Genomic DNA, 21833 nt, shown 5'->3' with positions numbered 1-21833 from the left:
GTACGTCAGCGACCCCATGCAGCACTTCACCCCGGTAGGTGGTTTCGGGGACCCCGCCTCCCTCTGATCTTCCCAGTGGTCTCGGCGGGGGGCCTTGCGGGGATGTCCCCTCCAGGGTGACCAGTTGAGTGGCCTGGGGCAGGAAGCTCTGAAGACCAGTGCTCACTGGCTGGGTGAGGACCACCTCCCCAAGAAAGCTGGGTGGGGGTGTCTGATGAGGGGTGGCTTGGGGTCTTCAGGCTTCCAGCTGGTGGCTGTGTCGCTACCTCGGCATCCTCTAGCTGCCCTCCCTGCCCTGCTGCCGGGAGCCTGGGGCACCCTGGAGGCCGACGCCGCTCCCAGGGCGCAGCTGTGGCGCTGTCGCTGCCCTTCTCCCTGGGATTGCTCATTTGACAGCAGGCAGGAGGTGCTTATCTGCCCGCGGGCTCAAGCTCGGGGCGGGGGTGTCTGAGCCCAGGCGAAGGCTGTGCAGCGAGCCGGACCTTGAGGGGGAGACAAGGGGCTGGCGGAGGGACAGAGAGGAGACTGCAGCATGGGCGTCACGCTGTGACCTGACCCCCGAGACCTGAGCTCATTTCCCAGCATGCTGGGTCCCCGGGATCTGGGGAGGTAGCTGCTAACCCAGCATGTTGTGGGCTTGGGTTGCTGCCCCTTGCTGTCACTTCATGGAGAAGCCACACAGCTGGTGCCGGGGTCATGCTGGAGGCCCGGCAAGTGGGCAGAGGGGCAGGCTGGATGGTGGGGTCGAGTCCAGGCTGTCCCCAAGCCCTATTGCCCAAGGAAAGGAGCTGCCAGCAGGACCTGCAAAAATCTGGGGGACCGGGAGACTCTTGGTCGTTTGGTTAGGGTGTGTGTGTATGCAGGAGAGATGTGTGTGTTTGTGTGTGCGGTGTGTTTATATGAGTGTGGATGAGTGTGCACGTGTGTGGGGTTCGGTTGGTATGGGTGTGTGTGCGTAAGTGTGTTTGAGTGATTGTGATATGGGTGTGTGGTTGCATGTATGTGTAGGTGATTGTGGGTTTGTGAGGATGTGCATTTGTGTTGTGTGTATGAGTGCATGTGTTTGTGTTATGGGTGTGGGTATGTGTTGTGGATGTGTGTGGGTCTGTGGATATGTATGTGTGTTGGGACAGACGTGTACGTGTGTATTTTAGGTGACTGCATGTGTATTGTGGGTGTGTGTAGGTGTGTGGATGTGTGTTGTGGATTTGTGTGGGTGTGCACGTGTATATTGTGGGTGTATGTGGGTGTGTGCACATGTGTAGGTTTGTGTGTTTTGTGTTCATGTGTGTGTGTGTTGTGGGTGTGTGTGTCTGTATTGTGGGTATGTGTGGGTGTGCATGTGTATGGATACGTGTGGGTGTGCATGTGCGTGTTGTGGATGTGTGTGGGTGTGCATGTGTGTATTGTGGGAGTGTGGGTATGTGTGCACATGTGTAGGTGTGCATGTATTGTGGGTGTGGGTGTGACTGTATTGTGGGTGTGCATGTGTGTTGTGGGTTGTGCATCTGTATGATGGGTACATATGGGTGTGCATGTGTGTGTGGGTGTGTGTGGGTGTGCACGTGTGTATTGTGGGTATGTGGGTGCATGTGTGCAGATGTGCATGTGCTGTGGATGCATGTGAGTGGGTGTGTCTGTATTGTGGGGTATGGGGGTGTGCATGTGCATTGGCAGGTGTGCATGTGTTCGTATGTGTGGGTGTTTTCCCCAGGCAAGAGCAGCAGCAGTGTGTGTGTGTGTGTGTGTGTGGCCTGAGGCTGTGAAGGGGAGTGGGTGACCCGTCTACACTGCCTGCCCAGGGGACCGTCTGCATGGCCTTCCTGGGCCCTGGCTCTGCACCCGGACCCTCAGTTGTGGAGTGCTGTGGTCTCTGCCCCCCTCGGCGACCTGCCCTGGGAAAGGGTATGGCCCGCAGGGGGAACTGCCATCTTAGAGAGAAGGGGCCTCCTGGCTCCCATCCCTCCCTCCTGTCGCCCTCTCATTCGCTCTTCCACCCCCCGACCCTGCTATCCAGCACCCTGTGACCTGCACCCCACCCCAGACTGCGGCGCAACAGCGTGCGTGCCGTGGGCAGAGGCTGCCTCCTGGGCTGGGTCCAGAGCCGGAAGCCCCCCGGCCCTGGACTGGCATCCCTGCCCGGCAGCGGAGAAGCTGCGGGGCGGCGGGACCTGGGACGGTGCTTCCCATTGCACCAGCTCGGCAGGTGTCAGGCACCCGGGGTGGGCTCGGCTGGCGGAGGGCCGGGTGAGGCTTCCCCAGGCAGGAGCCCCTTCCAGCGAGGACAGGGGCCAGGGGCCGTGACGCCAAGCCTGCGTGGCTCAGCTCTCCGCGTGAGCCGAGGTTACCTGGTTCATTTGCTATCAGTCGTTCCTTCGTCGGCGCCCCCCCCGGCGGCAATTGAGCCCCCTGTGCATTGGCCAAGGCAGGTGGGAGGTGGGGTGCGGGCAGCCGTGCTCCCGGGTGCTGGGTTAGCCTCTGCTGTGTCTTCGGGAGGGACTTGCCTTCCCGAGCCTCGGTTTCCTTACCCGGACCACAGTTTAGGCTGACCCTAACGCCGCACACCAGGAGCCCTCCTTAGAGCTGCCGGGCGAGTCTCAGGCTGAGGTGGGCATGGCTGCCCCAGGGGTGAGATGTTTCCCTCCCACCTGCGATCTCAGGTGTGCCCTTCTATGCCTCGTCCTCCCCTTCCAGTGTGGGATGGGCAGCCTTGCAGGGGCTTTGGCCAGGTCAGCACATGCATGGGCCTGCAGCCCCCTCCTCCAGGGTCCATCAGTGCCGGACCGAGGGGGACCTGTCCCAGCAGGGGTGGCCCCTGCCCACTGTGCAACTGAGGGAGCCCTGGAGGCAGCACAACCCCCCTGACCCCACACAGAGCTGGACGTGGCCCCTGATACCCAGATTCTCTGGCTTTTCTGGGCCGGAAACCTCACTGCCTCCCAGACTCGGGGTTCACCTTTCAGCTGGGTGCCCAGGGACCCTGGCCAGCCTCCCCCAGGTCCCTGCTTTCATAGCTTCTGAACGCAAGGCTGCTGAGCCCACCACCTCTTTCTGCATCTTTCTCCAGGGGTGGGGGGGGGTCTCAGCTCTGTCCCAGCTACAGCGTTGATCTCTTGTACTGGGTCCGGGGGGCCTGTCCTGTCTCATCCCCCAAGGTCCGTCCAGTATGGGCACTCACCTGGGAACAGGGCCTGGCCAAGGCGGGCATCCGTAAAGGCCCGTTATCCGCAGGGTATTCTCTCTGAGCCGAGGCGCAGGGTGGGAGGGCACCTCCGGGAAGACTGTGAGAACGCGCCGGGGCTGGGCAGAGCCTCCTTCCTCCTAAAGCTTACCCGGAGGGAAGGCCCGGGTGGCAACGCGGGAAACATTCGCTGGGCACCTGCTGAGTTTGGGTACAGGGAGTGCCGGCGTGACCTGACGTGGCCTCCAGCTGGGCCTCTGGCTGTGGCACAAGGGGTGAGGCACGGGATGCTCGGGACGGCCCAGGGGGGATGCAGGTGCCCAGGGGGCTCAGGATGACTGGGGAGGGTGATGCAGGTGCCCAGGACAGCCAGGCCAGTGGGGGCAGGGGTGAGAGAAGTGTCCTCTGGATACGGGGTGAAGTCAGAGCTGACAGGGTTTGCTGATGGGCTGGACGGGAGGGGAAAGGGGGGACACATCCCGTGCTGGGGAGTGCTGTAGCAGGACAGGCCTGAGTGTGACTACTGGGCCTCAGGGGTACCAGGGGTCAGTGACCCCCAACTCCCAAGCCAGGAGCACTGGGTCCAGGCAGAGGGTGAATGACAGTAATTGAACAAACGCAATGAGCAGGGTCATCTGAGATGACAGAGGAATGGGGTAGCGTGACGTGCGGCTTTAGAGGGTTGAATTCCCACCCGAGACCAAACGGCAGGAGGCGTGGGAGGGGGGAGGGGGGCAGAGCATTCGGGAGGGGCACAGCCCCGGTAAGGGCAGGTCTGGTCATTGGCAGCTGGCCCTCAGCCCTCCCCTCTCTTTCTTTTTCGGCATTTGGGGTGTGGCCCTGCCAGCTCCGGCCTGAGTTCCGAGTCATTGGCTTCCAGCGGGTCTGCCTGGTGGGAAGACAGGAGGGGGCAGGAGAAGCTTGGACAGTCCACCCTCCTCTCTCTGTGGCTGTAGTGCCTTCCGATGTCCCACACTACCCCAGCTTCCCCTGGGCACCCCCAGTCTCTGGCCTTGGATGTCCCCCCTCCTGGGGTGGCGGTACGCTCAGCTGTTGCCCATTTCCAGGCCCCTTGTCACCCCTGCTTGGCTTCTCGCTCCAGCACCTGTTTCCCTCGGATGTACTCAGAGGGTGTGCTGGGGGCTGGAACCAATTGTGCAGCCCTGGTGGAGGCCGAGGTGGCGCATTCGAGGCACAGGGGGAGGCGGGTGTTACAGACAGTGGGGGTGGGGGTTGGAGGAGGGAGTGTTACAGAGAGCAGGGTGGGGGGTTCCAGGAGGGCGGGGGCGTTGGGGGAGGGCACCCTGCTTGTGTGGGCCCTCCCGGGACCTTCCTGGTGTGAGGTTGGTCCTGTGTCAGCAGGATGCCGCAGAGGGGTTCCAGAGAGGGGACAAAGCCTGCACCCCAGAAAGCTCCTGCCGGCCACAGGGTGCGGTGACTCCGTCTGGGGCAGCAGGGGGGCTGAGAGCCAAGGGAGGGGCCGGGTCAGGTGGTGGGAGCAGGTCTGGAGCCGTCGCGGTGGAGGCAGGGAAGAGGCTGGGCCAGGTAGCAGATCTGAAGGTGACCGTCAGGTTCCGGGAAGGGCAGAGCTGGAGGGAAACCTCCCGGGTCCGGGTCCGTCATGAGCATCTCAGATGGGGGTTCTGCCTTTTTGGGAAGGAAGAAAGCCTGCAGGGGCTCAGGCCAGGAGAGCAGGTGGTGCTGGGGGGGAAGCCGCATGAAAGCTCAGGGCAGGCCCCAGTGGGCAGGAGCAGGGGGCGATGGGCAGGGCTGGATGGGCACTGGGGGGTGAGAAGATCAGCCTGACGGGGAGCTGAGCCCCGAGACCCCACCCTCGAGGCTGGCAGAGCAGGAAAAGGAGGCTGAGCTGGAGCCCCAGAGGCCGGGAGTGGGAGATGGGGGAGGGGCAGCCGCCTGGAGGACACTGTCCAAGGGCGGGATGCGAGGGGGTGGCAGTGAGGGCCATAGGGACAGGACAGAACCCGGCCAGAGCAGGCCAAGGGGAGCAGGACGCGGTGGGGACCGGCAGCCTCGTGCCTCTCTGCTGCCTTCTCAGCATCAGGCTCTGCGGAACTGAGCAGCTGCTCAGCACGGCAGATGCGAGGGGGGTGTTTGGGGAGAAGGAGACCCCCTGTCACCCCCACTCCCCCAGGGCTCATCGTGCCGGGCACGCCCACCCTAGTTCCTTGGGCTTCCCCCCAACTTCTCCAACCCTGGACTGCAGCCACCTCCTGGGCCTCCGCATCTGCGTGCCCACCAGGATTGTAAACCGATCAGCCCCACACGGGCCTTCCCAGGGGTGATGAGTCATCTCAGCTGGTGGAAAACCAGCCTTCTGTTTGCTTGGTTCTGAACCCCAGAGCTGTCCTGGACACCTCTTTCCTGCAACACCCTGAATCCTATTTATTAGGAGCGCTGCCAGCAGGACCCCCAACACCCCCAGAGTCCCAACACGTCGTACCCGCACCTCTTGCCCTCGTCTCAGCCCTGCCTTGGCTGCTGCCACCTGTCCCCAGCTCAGAAGCCAGAGTGTCCCTTCACCACAGGTACCTCTGTCCCTTCTGCTCAAAACCTCCCTTGCCTATTAGTTTCCTGCCCACTCGGAGTCAAGGCTGGAGGGGGTTGCTCGCTCAGATTGTGTCTCCTGCCATCTCTCCAACTGCCCCCAATTCGGGCGCCAGCCCCCAATTCCCAGCTCTGCCCCTAGTCCTCCTTGCACTGCTGGTCCCTCACCTGCAACCACACCCCAAACCCGCCCAGCACCTGCCTGGCTGGGCCACTCAATTCCTGCAGGACTCGATCCCTTACTGGACCCTGCTTGTCTAGACAGCGCCCCACTTCCCAGCCCCTCGCCCCACACTTTCCCCTTCAGCCTCACTTCAACCCTACTGTGGTGCCCTCATGCTCAAATCTGGGATCCCCAGGGCGGGGCCTGGGTTCTGCAACTTGCTGTTGTCTCCCTGTCCTGAAAGGTGCCGCTCACCAGAGCTCGCGAAATGCATGTTGGAGGAAGCTGGTCCAGGTCCTGAGGAGCTGGCATTGCCTGTCTGACTCCAGAACCTGCCAAACCCAGGAGGGGGTGAGCCAGTCAATGGCTGAAGGATTTGTTGAATAAACTCAGAGTTGTTTCTCTAACTCCCTGGGCTGTTGCCCTCACTATTCCTTCTGTCTGGATGGCTCTCCCCTACTGTGTCATGAGCAGCCTTTTCATTGATCTTGGGGTCTTGGCTCAACTGTCACCTCCTCACAGAGGGTTATGAAAAGGACCACACCCGTGAATCCCCATGTCACCTCTTTGTGGCCTTCATTGCACTTGTTTGAGGACAGATTCTCTTTTGTGTTCTTATCCTCTGCCTTCCCAATGACTGTGCATTCCAGAAGGCAGTGACCCTACTGACTGGTCCCCTCAGAGAACTCAGCACCCAGTGCAGTGTCTGATGCAAGGGGTCTTGGTTAGCATCTGCACAATGGACAAATCAATGGACAGACATGGACAGATAGATGGATGGACAGTTAGATGGGTGGTAGATGGACAGATAGATAGATGGATGACTGGATAGATAGATGTTGGACAGATGGGTAGCTGGATGGACAGATGGATGAACGGATTAGTGAATGGAAGGATGGATGGATGGGTGGGTGAATGGATGAGTGGGTGGATGGATGGATGGTGGATGATGGGTGAATGACTGGATGGATCATGGATGGACATGTAGATGGATGACAAGTGAACAAATGGATGGTGAATGGATAGGTGGATAGATGGATGATTAGTAGATGGATGGGTTGAATGAAGGACACATGAATGATGGTAATGGATGGATGGGTGATGGACAGACTGATAGATGTGGATGGATGAATGGATTACTGGATAGATGGTGGCTGTATGGATGCACAGATGAATGAATGGGTGGATGGACAGATGGATGGATGGAGTAATGATTGGATAGATGGTGGGTGGATGTGTGGATGGATGGATGGATGATGGACACATGTTAGATGGATGGTTGGGTGAATGGTAGATGAATGTGTGGGTGGATGGATGTGTGGATGGATTGATGAGTGGTTGACAGACTGATGGATGTGGATGGATGTAGAGATGAATAGATGGGTAAACAAATGCTTGGTGGATCGACAGACGGATGGACAGATGGATGATGGATGGATGGATTAGTGGATAGATAGATGATAAATAGATTATGGGTGAATGAATGTGGATAGTGAATGGACTAAGGGATGGAATAGTGGGTGGGTGAATGGATGGGTGGGTGGGTAGGTGGATGGGGATGGTTGACAGATTAATGGACGGGTGGATGGATGGATAGACAGATGGTGAATAGATGGATTAACGGATTGGTGGACGGGTGGGTAGTGGATAGATGGATGGATGGACAGATGGATGAGAGATGAATGAATGGATGAATAGATGGATAGTGGATGGACAGATGGGTAGATGGACGTGTAGATGAGTGATAGGTGAGTGGATGGATGAATGGATTAGTGGATGAATAGATAGTGACGGATGGGTAGATGAATGGGTGGCTGGTGAATGGAGAGTGTACGTGAGTGCGTGTGAGCTGTAAGGTTGGACAGCTGGTGGTGCTCACAGAAGGAGGACCATCACTCCCGAGCCCCAGGAGCCATGCTTTCTCCCCACCACCAGCCCCAGGGTTCCCCGGTTTTGTTTCAAGCTCCTAGCGTTGTTCTTCAGGTAGCTAAATGAAATCTGCATGTCCAGAGCTGTCCGCCTCTCCATGGGCTTGACGGGGAGCCCCCGGGACTCTGTGTGGATGCTCTTGGATACAGGCTGTGTGCCCACGTGCCCGCCCCTGCCTGCTCCAGTCCTCAGCAGCGAGCTGTCTGCCACCAGAGAAGCTGGCTGCCCCGGGCCAAGAGGCCCTGCAGACACATGTCTTGGCGGCCGAGGGGGCTTCTCGGGCATGTTTTCCCGGCGTGAGGTGTGGAAAGTTCCACTCGGCCCCGGTGAGATTGGGCAAGGCCTTGACTCAGCCTGGGGTGAAAGGAGAGGGTGTTGTGTGCATATTTGCAGGAGGAGAGGGAGCCTTTTCCCCAAGCACAAGTTGAATCTTGTTAGCGTTTCCATCCGTTTAATCACAGACTCTGGGAGATACTGTGGGAAATACCAGCGGGACGGAGGTCTCACTCTGAGTGGGATGGGTTATCTCCAAACCTAAGCCAGACAGCATGTCAGTCACTCACCTGGGGTGAGGTTGGAACCCCAAGTTCAGACATGCCTTGGAGAGATGAGGGAGCATGAAGCATTTTTATTTTTCATGTCTGGCCTTAGCCTTTGCGGGGGGCACGAGGACTCTGACGCGCTCTCCCCAAGAGGCTGAGGATGCAGCTGAGCGAGCCCCAGGTGCCCTGCCCAGAGTGGAGAGCCAGAGGCCAGGGGCCCCCTCAGGATGCTCCAGGCAGCCCCCACCCTGAGCTCGGACCCAGGTCCTCATCACGCCTGCATCCTATGAATTGTTGCTGGGTGCTGGCTCCATGCCCCACAGGGTGGGGGGCACAGACGCATGCCTGCCTGCCTTTCAGACCCCGAGTCTAGGGCGGGAGATGTAAAAAACTAGGAAAAACCAAGATCACTATGCAGACCCCGGCCCCTAACAGGGAGGAAAAGCGGAGCAGGGCGGGGGCGCTGGGGGCTTGTGGCGGGGGAGGGGAGAGAGCCCAGGGATCGTCTGGGGGTGGGGCATCCAGGCAGAGAGCCCAGCAGGGTGGGTGCTCTTCCACCGAGGGTCCCATCCCGACCCACACCCTGCTTCTGTCGGGGAGACGCTGTTAAGCTTGAAATCCCCAGGGAAGGGAACGGCAGCCAGGCGGGGAGAGCTGAGCTCGACCTCCTGGGCCTGGATGGAGGCGGCCCACGGTCTCCATCACTTCAGGATGGCCGCTGCAGCTGGCGAGAGGACGGCTCTGTGCTTTGGCCTCATCTCCCAGCGCCCTGGCCGGGAGGGGCCAGCCGAGGGGCGGGGAGGGCAGACCCTGCACAGGGCTCAGGCACCATGTGTCACGGGGAGTGAGGAGGGGAGGGGCAGGCAGCTGGCCTCCGCGTGAGCCGGGCCTGGGTCTGCAGGTCAGGGGACGGGGAATGCGCCAGGAGATGGGTGTCCTGGAGGCGTGTGGAGGCCCCAGGTGGGGGGCAGCTCCCCCACCCACACGGCGTGCTGCGAGCAGGGTGCCGGCTCAGCAAGGATGGAAAGGGGAAGGGGGGTCAGAAGATGGATGAAGGGGAGGAGGGAGAGGAAGGGAGGCCTGGGGAGGGGGCAACGTGAGTCTCCGACTTGGGGCCCTGGCACACGCGTCACGGGGGATTTGCAGAGCAGCGTTCGGACTTCTTCGTTTTCCCCGAAGGCCTCAGGAGCGTGCTTGCCCCACGGTGGCCGTGTCCCTTCAGGGCACTTGGCGGTCTTGGATGCTCTGAGTCTGTGGGACACAGACCCAGGCTTTCTTGCGGCCAGGGGTGGACACCCCGGCACCAGCAGGGCCCCCATTCCCTGAGGCAGGACCAGCCGTGCCGCGGGCCAGGCTGGAACCCGTCTGTGCCGCCCCGTCCCCCGCCTGCCCGGAGGTGGTTGTGAGCATGGCGCAGCTCCAGGAGCGGCCCAGGAAGGGGCTCGCAGTCAGTGGGCGTGGGGAGCACGCTGTACCCCTCTCCTCTTTGGGGACCCACCTCATGCCCAGCTTTCCTCAAGGCTCTGAAAAGGACTGCAGGATGGAAGCTGATTTCAGCTCACAGCCATTTCCACCCGGCGCATGAGCGCCCTCAGGGACGCGTGCCCACGCACACAGCGGCTGGAGGCGCATCCACGAGTAAGTTCTGAGGGCCGGATGCAGCCAGCGTGGGGTGCATCGGGCATTGCTGAGAAGAGAGCTCCGGCCTCAGGGCTCAGAGGCTCGCAGGCAGAGCCGGTGCCCGTGGGGCGGTTTCCCTCTCCTGGCCCTCGGGCTGCGTGTCTCCTCCCTCGGCAGCTGGGATTCTAGGATTCCTCCTGAGAGGAGGGTGCGAAGCGGCAGGGAGACAGCCCTTTGCGGCTGCGCTCACCAAGCTAGAGGGGCCCGAATCCCATCTTTTGCATCTCGGGGTCTCGGTGTCCTGCGAGCCGGGGACAGAGGGGCGCTGCCCGAGTTGGTGTGTGCCCAGTGTTTCCCGGCTGCCCCTGGTGCAGGGATGAGGCCGGAGGCTCCTCTCTCCACGCCGCTCCCCTCCTGGGATGGGTCGAAGCCGACACCAGGGCTCTGAGCCATGACAGAGGTGCTCTGCTGGCAGTTTCCCTGCTTTTTTCACTGGGAGGAAGTTTCGTTTCGGACAGCACGCGGGTGGCACCACAGGATCCGCTTTGCCACACGACAGCATTGCTGTGTACCCATCTGTTGCTTTTGTCGGCCTGTCGCAGGGTCCCAGCGTCCGTGCAGGGGGTCCTGGATGCTGGGAAGTGAGGGGGCGGAGGACGAGGGAACCCCGACCCAGAGTTTAAAAGCAATTCATTTCCATCTGTTTCCAAAATCATTTGAGATGATTTGCAAATTCTGCATGTGCAAAACCCAGCCTCTGACAAGAGCGCGCTCGGTGTGGAGGGCCAGGGCAGGCCGGCAGCTGTGCCCAGTCCCCAAGCCGCTTGCTGGTTGCTGGAGGTGGTGGTCCCAGGGAGCGGTGGGGGCAGGGGCGCGAGCGGGGGCCCCCCCACAGTGTCCGCCAGCAGTGGCATAGCCCCAGATGCTGCCTGGCCTGGGGCTCTGGTGACAGGGACAATGGCCAGTGCAATTGTGGGTGTTTCCTTGGGGAGTTCTTCAAGGGCTCCTGGGCCGGACCTGCCCCTGACCCCACAGAGTGGCCGTGGAGGGCGTGTGCAGACTGTGTGACAACCAAAAGCTCCTGCATGCCAGGTGTGGGGGACACAGGGCTCAGTCCCCGACCTGAGGGGCTGATGCCGCGGCCACTGGAAGAGCAGCTGGGCCACCCGACCCCCCCGGGCCTGACACCTGTTCTGAGCGCGGGAAGGGGGCTGCCCTGCGTCCGCATCTCCTCTCTGCTCCCGTTTCCTCACCTGTGGGGTGGGACTGCCCACCTGGAGGGTCTGTGAGGACAAGCAGGGGGCGCCGAGCCAGCTTCGCTCCTGGGGGCAGGGCTCCGGGCAGTCCCTGGATGAGGTCCCTCCTCCAGATGGAAAGCCAGGAGTGACCCCTTTCCAGGCCCTCTTCAGCCCCCCCGAGCACCCCAGCAGGCGCGCTGGCTGGCATGGCCCCTCTGCACATTGGAAAGCAGGACGGGACCTGGGGCCAGCCCCTGCCCCTCTCCCCCCTCAGGACGGGTCTGGGAGGCGGTGCCCACTAGAACTTGGCCGTGCAGAAGGGCCTGGCTCTGAGGGTGCCACACGGGACAGTGGGTGCCAGGAGAGCCCCCTGTCCCAGATGGGTAGCCCCAGACCACCACCTCCTGTCTCCCTTTGGCGGACCTGCATCCCAGCCACCGCTGCCCGCCTTGACTGACCAAGGACACCTGGGATGTGCTGGGGGGTCAGCCAGTGGGGCGGGGGCTGCAGGGTGGGGTCGAGCCAGGCTGTCCCCACCTTCCCTCCACCCTCAGGACAGGCGGGTCCCTCGGCTGCCCTCCTGGAAGGGATGCCATGGCCTGGTGGGGAGCCGGGACACGTACCTGCAGGATGGGGCTCCGCCTTGCATGGCCAGCCATGGGCATGGGGACGATGCTCCGGGGACAAGGCAGGGGATCGGGTGTGCGACCCGAGGCCCAGTGTGGGATGCTAAACACCCAGTTCCCATCCGGGACCCCGAACTGGGGAGGTGGTGGGTGTAGCCGGGGTGGGTGGGACAGAGCAGGTACCCACACCACCCGGGACAGCCCCTTTGGCCCTTGCTGCAGTGTCCTCACCCTTGCCCGAGCCCTGGGCAGCCTGTGGGGTGATGGAGTGACAGGGTGACAGGGTGATGGAGTGACAAGGTGGTGGAATGATGGGGTGATGAAGTGATGGGGTGGTGGGGTTGTGGGGTGACAGGGTAACTGGGTGACGGGGTGACAGGTGACAGGGTGATGGGGTGACAGGGTGATAAGGTGACAGGTGATGGGGTGACGGGGTGCTAGGGTGATAGGAGAATGGGGTGAAAGGGTGATGGGGTGGCGGGGTGATGGGGTGAGAGGAGAATGGGGTGACAGGGTGATAGGGTGGCAGGGTGATGGGGTGACGGGGTGGTGGGGTGACGGGGTGATGGGGTGCGGGGTGATGAGGTGACAGAATGACGGGGTGATGGGGTGAGAGGAGAATGGGGTGACAGGGTGATGGGGTGGCGGGGTGACGGGGTGGTGGGGTGACGGGGTGATGGGGTGCAGGGTAATGGGGTGACGGGGTGGTGGGGTGACGGGGTGGTGGGGTGACGGGGTGATGGGGTGCAGGGTGATGGGGTGACAGAATGACAGGGTGTGGGGTGATGGGGTGTGGGATGACAGGGTGATGGGGTGACGGGGTGGTGGGGTGATGGGGTGATGGGGTGACGGGGTGATGGGGTGAGAGGAGAATGGGGTGACAGGGTGATGGGGTGATGGGGTGGTGGGGTGATGGGGTTATGGGGTGCGGGGTGATGAGGTGACAGAATGACGGGGTGATGGGGTGAGAGGAGAATGGGGTGACAGGGTGATGGGGTGATGGGATGGTGGGGTGATGGGGTGATGGGGTGCAGGGTAATGGGGTGACGGGGTGGTGGGGTGACGGGGTGATGGGGTGACGGGGTGATGGGGTGCAGGGTGATGGGGTGACAGAATGACAGGGTGTGGGGTGATGGGGTGTGGGATGACAGGGTGATGGGGTGATGGGGTGACGGGGTGGTGGGGTGATGGGGTGACAGGGTGATGGGGTGAGAGGAGAATGGGGTGACAGGGTGATGGGGTGATGGGATGGTGGGGTGATGGGGTGATGGGGTGCAGGGTAATGGGGTGACGGGGTGGTGGGGTGACGGGGTGATGGGGTGACGGGGTGATGGGGTGCAGGGTGATGGGGTGACAGAATGACAGGGTGTGGGATGACAGGGTGATGGGGTGATGGGGTGACCGCAGGCTGAGGCCAAAGCCCACTGCCCTGTACCGGCGTGGGTCCTGCAGCCCGTGTGTGGACGGTCCCAGCTGGTGACTGCCGCATGCCCTCCCCCCCTGCCCCTTTCTCCTTTCTCAGGGCCAAGGGCAAGGCTAGAGTCAGAATAGCTGAGTCTGGCCCTTGCTTGGCAACTTGTCGGCTGGGAGACCTGGGGTGTCTCTGGGGCCCTCTGGGGCTCAGCGTCCTGGTGTGGGTAAGGCGTCCCCACGCCACCTGCACAGCTCCGGTCGGGCCTCTGGGACATGCCAGCGCGTGGCACCTGTGGCTGGCATTGGTATGGTCGGCGACTCCCCTGCAGTCCCTCCTGGAGGGGCTGAGGGAGGGTGGGCTCGCCTAGACACCCGAGAGCATCCACTCCGGCCTGGCTGTGGCCCGGCGGGTGCAGGAGGGGCCCCTGTCCCTGGGCTGCCTGCCTGTCCCTGGGCTGGTCACGCCTGAGCTCTGTGTCCACACCTGGCTGTGCCCAGCTGGAGGCCTGCCCAGGACCCTGGGGCCGAGCGCCGGGCAGGGGCTCGGGGTTGCCCAGTCGTCTTCTGAGGGCCTCTCTGTGACTGCATCTTAGAGGCAGGACCCTTACTCGGACCTCCCGCCCCAGCCCTCTAGGGTCCACTTCCCTCTCACACTGGGCTGCTTGCTGGGCTCCAGCACGTTCCCATGGCCGGGGCGGCTCTGACTGGCCCAAGGGGTTTCTTGGGCCTTGTCGCCCTCTCCTCCACCTCCTCCCACCAGGAACTGGCCCTGGGGTGCTGCCGTGTCCCCTTCTGAGTGGCCGCCCCCAGCCTTAACCACTGCTGGCGCTCTCCACGGCCCCGGAGTCTGAAGGACACCAGCTTTAGGCTGCCCTCACCTGGAGCCGAGCAGGTCATAGGTGGAGGCACCCCAGGCAGACCAGGCCACCTGGGATCCCACCTCAGGGGCCAGACCTCAGAGGCCAGGCTTGACCTGCCCTTCCTGCTTCCAGGCGTCCCCCTGCAGGTCCTTCCCCAGACGTGCGGCCCTGGAGCAGGCCTGACCCCACTGGGGATTCGTATTGGCAGAGCACAGAGATGCGGATGTGGGGGCACGGGGGGCCGCTCCTTGGGGCTGCCCCGTCCAGGAGAAGTGGGGGTGGGGGCTCTGAGGGTCGTCCGTCTCTCTTTGGTCCCCTCTCGTAGGACCCCATGTCCCAGGAGGGACACGCGCTCCCCCAGCCCTGGCTGCCTCCCTGAGCTTCTGCCCCCCTCCACACACCCACGAGGCATTGGCCCTGGAGGTAGCCCCCCGCTGGCTGCCCGGCCCCGCCCACCCGCAGCCTTCCTTGGGTGGGGCCCTGGCGCCCTGCACGCACATGTAGACACACGCGGGCGCCCTGGGCCAGGCGTGTCCCAATTAGCCCACTATCTTGGAGTTCTTAATGAAAGCAAAACAAACCAAAAAGCCCTCTTTTCCCCCAGGTCCTCCCTGCTGCCAAGGGGCTCTCGCCCTGGTTCTCAGGAGCTCTCAGGTTCTGGCAGACCCTCAGTGCTTCCATGTGGCCTATTTTGGGCCGCCACTGCCAGGCTGGCCTCTGCATGAACCCAGGCCTCTCCCTGGCCATGGCAGCTTGGCCTGAGGGAGCTCAGGCCCCAGTGAAACTCCCCAAACAGGGACTGGGGCCAGTGGACAGCAACGTTGGCTCAGGGAGAAGAGCCCCCTAACCCGGAGGGGAAACGGTGTTTGAGGGCCTGCTGGGGTGGCTGAGCGGGAAGCTGCGCCGCTGGAGGTGCCCCCGCTTTCTAATCAGTGGGTCCCCGGTTGCACTCAGAGCTGCTGCAGCAGCAGAAGCAAATGTGGGGGAAAGTACCTGCCCATGCTCCTGGGCGCATGATGACCTCCGTATCTGAGATGGAGGTGGGTGAGGAGCGTCCCAGGGAAAGCGGGCCAGCAGGATGCGAACACCTGCACGAGGACAGGCCCGTCCAGCTCAAGCCGCCGCTCCTGGACGCCAGGCTGGGGGTCCCACGAGGCATGGCCACCCAATGTCATTGACCTCGACCTTCCTGGTAGGCTGGGGCAGGGGATATGGAGCCCCGAAACTCCCTCGGGGCAGCCCCTCCTAGGGTCTGCTTGCCCCTCTTCGCCCACAAGTGGATGAGGCCAAAGGGGCCATGGGTTTCGAGTTTGCTGGGTGCAAAGCAGACGTCTCTTTCCAGCTCATTAAAACTCCCGCGCACGGGGCAGCCTGCGAGAAGCCGCCCGGGTTCCCTCTGGCTTTGTTGCTGCTTGGTGCAGAGATCCTATCTGCCCTTCTGCTTTGGGTTCAGTGACTAATTCCTTGGCACTCGCCTCAGGTCATTAAAGAATGTGGACAAGTTAAAATATGAAAAACAGTGTCATGGGTCTGCATCCTGGTGCTTCTAAACGAGAGCGGCATGGGCTGTCTCCCTGCTGGCCGGGCTTCTGAGGGATGGATCGAAGGGCCAAATGGCTGGACAGGGCTTGCTGCACCGGCCTCCTGGGGCTGGGTTTGCTCAGGGTGCGTGTTGGAAGCTAGGAGGGGGCCCAGCCCAGGACCCTAACTGGCCACAGAGCAGAAAAGGCCAGGGGCATCAGAAAATGAGATGAGAACTTCAAGACTCTACGGGGTCTTGACCTCCCTAGGACCCACTTGTCTGGTGCATCTGGTCCTTGGTTATGACAGAGACAGGTTCTCAGCTTCGTGGGGATCATGTCCAGCCCTCATTCCCAGAGCATCCAACCTTGTTTTCCCATTACATCCTCTTCATCATCCATCCATCGTCTCCTTCAATCATCAATCATCCATCCATCTACCCTTCATCCATCCACTATTCATTCATCTACCCTTCATCCATCCATCATTCTTCAATCATCAATCATCCATCCATCTACCCTTCATCCATCCATCCATCATCCTTCAATCATCAATCATCCATCCATCTACCCTTCATCCATCCACCCTTCATCATCCGTCCATCCATCCATCTATCCATCATCTTTCCATTATCCATCTACGTCTCCTTCCATCCATCCATCCACCCATATTTCTATCCATCACCAATCCCTCCACTCTTCATCTGTCCACTCTTCATCCATCTACCCTTCATCCATCCATCCATCATCCTTCAATCATCAATCATCTATCCATCTACCCTTCATCATCCATCCATCCATCATCCTTCAATCATCAATCATCCGTCCATCTACCCTTCATCATCCATCCATCCATCATCATCTTCCCAATATCCATCTACCTTTCCTTCCATCCACCCATATTTCTATCCATCACCCATCCCTCCACCCTTCACCATCCACACATCTACCCATCTGACCATCCATCCATCGTCTCTCCATCCATCACCCATCATCCTTCCATCCAGTTCATTCATTCAGCAAACCTCTTGAGTGAGTGCACTGTAATGGGCAGCATGTGTTGCCCCCAGCTCAGGTGTTAACGATAATAATAGCTGCAACTCCCTCCTTGGCCAGCAGACATCAGTTAAGGTCTAGTCCAGAATCAGCAGGTGGGATAGAAAGAGCCGCATGTATAATTTTCCTGCATGACATTAAGTTAAAGGTCTTAAAGAGCCGCATGACATTTTCCTATAGTCACATTAAAAAAGCTTAAAAGAAATTCATTTAATATTTTATTTTGTTTATCCCCAACTATGATCATTTCAATGTCATTATTATGAAAACTATTAGTGAGATATTCACATTCTTCTTTCATACTTAGTCCACAGAGTCTAGGGTGCGTCTCACACTCACTGCACATTGAGATTTCAACCGGCCCCTTTGAGAGCTCAGGAGGGCCTGTGGCCAGCGGTGGCTGAGCAGCCAGGTCCACATGTGGGATGTGTCAGTGACCCATAGCTCGGTGCCTGTCCTTGCAGGGCTCACCGCCTAGTGCAGAGAAACAGAAAAACCCGAGGAAACAAACTTGAGACACTAGAACCGGGCTGGGGTTGGGGCAGGGGTGTGGCTCCAGCCAGGGTGTCCCTGGCCGCCCTCTGCTGTGGTGACATTCGGGCTGAGACCCGAGGAGGCCCGGTGAAGCCCTCCAGGCACAGGGAAGGGCCCGGACAGGGGTGGGGTCAGAGGAGGAGGTTGGAGAACTTGGAGGCTGAGAAAGGACTCTGGTTGACTGGGGCTGGGGTACTTGCTGTGTTACCCTCTTTAGTCCTCGTCAGCACCGCATAAGAGGTGCTGGTGAACCCCAACCCAGGTGAGCAAGAAGCTTCTACCCGAGGAGCCAGTCAGGGCCACCAGGCCAGCTCCAAGGCCTCTCGGGGCTGCGCCCTGCCCTCCGGGGTGCAGAGGTCTGAGAGTCCTGGCCAATGGATGAAGGCCCCTGCAGACCCCACGCAGGCATGTGGCTGCCCCTTCTGCAGCCCAGAGCCAGGAGAGTGTTAGATCGTTAGAGCAATTGTGCGAGCTAAGGGGGGGGGGGCGGGGGGCTCAGTGATCTGCCTCACAGGTAACTCGTCTGGGGCACATGTGGGCGACTTCGACATGTGCAGACAGGCAGCTTTCGTTCAGACTCGTGCACACAGGTAGCCTCTAGGTGCTCGCTAATTTATTTGGGGGGAGAGGGGTACGTCCTCAGCTAGTTAGGAGGGCTGTGTGGGTCGTGAGTAGACCGGGGGCGGGGGGTGGGAGGATAAGGGGAAGGGGCCTTTGTGGGGCCGGGGAGGTGGACAGGGTCTGCGGGAAGAGGCTCCCGGGCCCAGGGGTGGCTGGGTCCCTCGGTTTATGGCAGGCTGTGGCTGGAAAGTCCACACAGAGAAGCTACCGGAAGAGACGGAGGCATGGAAATTATTGCCAACTGGCTCAGGTCCACCTGACAGCAGCTTGACCAGGGCTGGGTTTTTGGGGTCCTGTGAGCCTCGCCTCAGGTGGCCGCCCCCGGGAGCTGGAGTACCTACAGAGAGTGGCCTGCCCAGCCTCCTGGGCATGCAGAGGCCACCCCTGCTTCCCTGGCTCCCTCGGCCCCCTCCTGCACTCGGTTCCTTCATGTGCAGCCACCTTCAAGAGAGGCCTTTCCTTCTCCACTCTCTTGCTGACGCTTTTCCCTTTGGATGCGCACTGACCGTGGTCCTGGACGGCTGGACCTCCAGGGGCCAGAGGGCCTGGGCCTCTGTGGGCTCTAGTCACAGGCCAAAGCGACGGGTCACTGGCTGTGCACAGACTGGCCGAGCTGGAAGGGACTTAGGTTCTTCAGGCCAGCCCCTCATTTGACCGAGATGCAGAGAAGGGGCTGGCCTGGCCCCACCATCCAACCCGGCCCCCTGGAGGCCCCTGGGGCATGGCCGGGAGAGGCAGGAGTGTGCTTTCTTGGCTTCTCAGTTTGGAGGACGTGGGCTGGGGTGCGGGCAGGGTTCTGTGGGCTGTCTGCGGAGGGGGTGTAGGGCGCAGGGGCTCTGCCTGCCTTGCTGGGTGTCCCCCCCACCTCCAGCCCTGGGGTCCTTGGGCTCATTGCGCCCCTCACAGCTGGACTATGTCGTCTGCCGGGAGGGGTGGGTGCAGGGGGAGCCAGACCACCTGGGCTCCTGAGCCAGCTGCTCACCTGGGATGTGCCTCGGTTTCCCCCATCTGTCCGAAGGGGGTCATGGGGCACCCTCCCCAGGGCTGTGGGGAGGATTGGATGAGCCTGCCCACGTTCAACCTGGCAGTCCCTGGCACAGAGCAGGAGCCACTTTAGTGTTTGCAATCAGAGACAATGTCTGAAAACTGCTGTTTTTTTTCACCCTCAAACCCCACGAAAGCTGTCTCCCCCTTGAAGCCTCCAGAACTGGAAGAAAGGTCCTCCTGGCCGACCCCCCAGGTGGGATCCCCAGGGGGTTCTAGGCCCCAGCTGGGACCCTTTCCCTAGACTAAGCCTATTAGGGTCGTGGGGGCGCTGGCCCACCCTGGGGCCCCAGGACCCCGACCCCAGGGTCCCACAGGGGATGGTCCAGAGGACGTCCCCACACAGCGTGGCTGCGCCTTCGGAGCAGTTGCTCCGTGGGTGGCCCTGGGGAGGGTCTGGAGGGGTCAAAGGAGGGAGGCCATTGCCAATGGGGAACAGGGCTGTGGGGTCCCTGCCTAGGGGCTCCTGCAGACCCTGAACCAGGCAGGCTGGCCCACCGCAAGTACAGGAGCCCCTCGGAAGTCACTCTTCGGCATCTGGGCACTGGCAGGAAGATCAGATCAGCCCCTGACATGCAGGCCCCCGGGGGTCCCTGCCCGACCCCCAGGACCCCAGCTCCTGGGGACCCGTGGGCAGTAACGGGGCGTGGACAGCGAGGAGGTCCAGGCAGGGGGAGCCCACAGGGGAGGCCCGGGGCTGGGGGTCTTGCCCCCACCTGAAACCCCCCTCCCTGGGTGCAAAGCCGCACTTCCACCCCGGCAGCGGCGCGGTGGATCTCCGGGAGCCCCGGCACCTGGGGGGCTGACGGGGAGGGAGGCAAGGTGACTATGTCAGCTTCTCCGGCACAAGTAGTGGCCTGCCGGGTGGGGGTGGGGGTGGGGAGCCCCCCCGAGGCGCTCCCTGGGACGACTGGCCCTTTAAGGCTCCTGTAACAGGACACCTCCCGGACGGGACGGCCGCCGGCCCGCTCTCCAGCCTGACTGTGTGTCTCTCCCCGTCCCTCCTCCCGTCCCTCCTCCACGCCCCGTGCCAGCCCCAGTTCAATCTGCTCAGCAGCACCATGGAGCAAATGAGCGGCAGCGCGGCCTCGGCCAGCCCCTACACCCCGGAGCACGGCGCCAGCGTGCCCACCCACTCGCCGTACGCCCAGCCCAGCTCCACCTTCGACACCATGTCGCCGGCACCCGTCATCCCATCCAACACCGACTACCCCGGCCCCCACCACTTCGAGGTCACCTTCCAGCAGTCGAGCACGGCCAAGTCCGCCACCTGGACGGTGAGTGGCGCCCACCACCCGGACGGAGCGTGGGTGTGGCTGGGAGGAGCCGGGGCGCCAGGCCCAAGGCCAGGGAGGGGGGCCGGGCGCCCGGAGCGTGTCCAGCCCTGGAGGGATGCGGGGCTGGAGCTGGCCAGCCTCCCGCACGCTGCTCGGAGCAAGGGTGGACGCAGCTTCGCCAGAGGGGTCTCCGGGCCGAGGAAGAGGGGAGCTGCCCCTCTGCGAGCCCACTCCCCACATCCCCCTGTGCACTGTCTGGGTGGGGGGCTCTGCTTTGTGCAGGGGACACTGGCTCCAGGGCTGCAGTGGAGCCCGGCGTCACTGTGACATCCACGTGCACAGGTCCCGCGCGGCTGAGCGCCTGAAGTATGCGTTAGCACTTTAAAGCAGAGTTTAACCCACAGGAGTCCATCCTAATTCCCATCTCCCAGGCGAGGGCGGGGCGGGGGGAGTGCAGGTAGCTGCTTCCCCACCTGCTGCCGGGAGAGGAAGGGGCTTCCAGTCCCGCCGGATGGGGTGGGGGCTGCAGGCACACCCAGACACCTGCCCTCGAGGGTAGGGCTTGCAGGGAAGCTGGCAGGACAGGTGGCCCCATGGACCCCTGGGCCTCCTTCCCTGACGCCTGCAGGTCCAGCCCACCAGGCTGTGGTGCAGCCCCCACGAGGCTCCCCATCTCGGCAGGACTTCCCCGTCCAGCTAAGAGCTCAAACCCCACCCCCAGCATCCCTCAAAATGGGACCTGGGACAGTGAGTCTGTGGCAACAGATGGAGGCAGGCGCAGGGGGTGCACACTGGGCAGGTGACCCCTGTGTCTCTGTCGCTTGAGAACCAGTCCCTTGGTCCCCAGCCCCAGCTGGCTGGAGCTGCCCTTGTCCCCCGCTCCAGTCAGGGGGGTGGGGACTGGAGGCTGGGGGTGGTACACGGGTGTAGAGCGTCAGGTACACGGGTCTGTGGCCCCCATCCCCACCCCCATTTCTGGCTTAGGTGGCACTTGAGGGGTTCAGGCTGAGCCCGGGCTCCAGGGCAGTGGGGCAACAGGAGTGGCATGCAGTGGGCAGAGGGCACCAGGAAAAGTCCATGCTCGACCCCATACCACTGGGCCTCGTGATCCTGACTTGTAAATTGTTTGCAAATGTGCAAGGCTCAGAGCCAGACGCTGTCTCCTCGGCGCCTTTATGATTATTACTGGGGGTGCGGGGGGAACCTGGCCCCAGGGTATCTCACAGCCACTGTCCTGGCAGGGGTCAGACTCAGCCGGGAAGCCCCAAGGGTGCAGGTCATCCTGAGGGTGGACACGACTTCTCCCTTCCATTTTCCGTCTTGTCCCTGAGGTGTCCCCTCCAAGGTGGGGGTCCCCTGCCCTGATATGGCATCTGCCCTTGGGCCCTGAGCTGCCTGATGGTGTCTGGAGACCTGACCCAATTGGAGTTGGTGGGCTTCTGAGACCCCTCCTCCCCAGGGGCCCTGGGTTGCTGAGGTCTCTGCAGTGTCTGGGGGGCTCTGCAGTGGTGGTCCTAGCTACTTCTTGGGGAGGGTTGGGGCTGCCGCCCCTACCCCATGCTGGCTGCTCACCTCTGCCACCTCTCTGTCCAGGGGTGGGGGCAGCAGGGTGGAGGGCCCTGGGGGCTGGCCACGGGTACCCTG

General features: G+C 61.9%; 1 protein-coding gene across 1 annotated transcript in view; it reads left to right on the top strand.

The window, feature by feature from the left end:
• TP73 (tumor protein p73) overlaps positions 1–21833 on the top strand; it is a 59620-nt gene that overhangs the window by 19664 nt on the left and 18123 nt on the right. Inside the window, exon 4 of the mRNA XM_077151528.1 lies at positions 19947–20189. Within this exon, the coding sequence (XP_077007643.1) occupies positions 19947–20189 (243 nt within the window). The remainder of the gene's footprint in view (positions 1–19946; positions 20190–21833) is intronic.

This window comes from Tamandua tetradactyla, chromosome 2, assembly GCF_023851605.1.
Source record: "Tamandua tetradactyla isolate mTamTet1 chromosome 2, mTamTet1.pri, whole genome shotgun sequence".
NCBI lineage: Eukaryota > Metazoa > Chordata > Mammalia > Pilosa > Myrmecophagidae > Tamandua > Tamandua tetradactyla.
The sequence above is the reverse complement of the archived record's forward strand: the minus strand, read 5'-3'. Positions and strand labels throughout refer to the sequence as shown.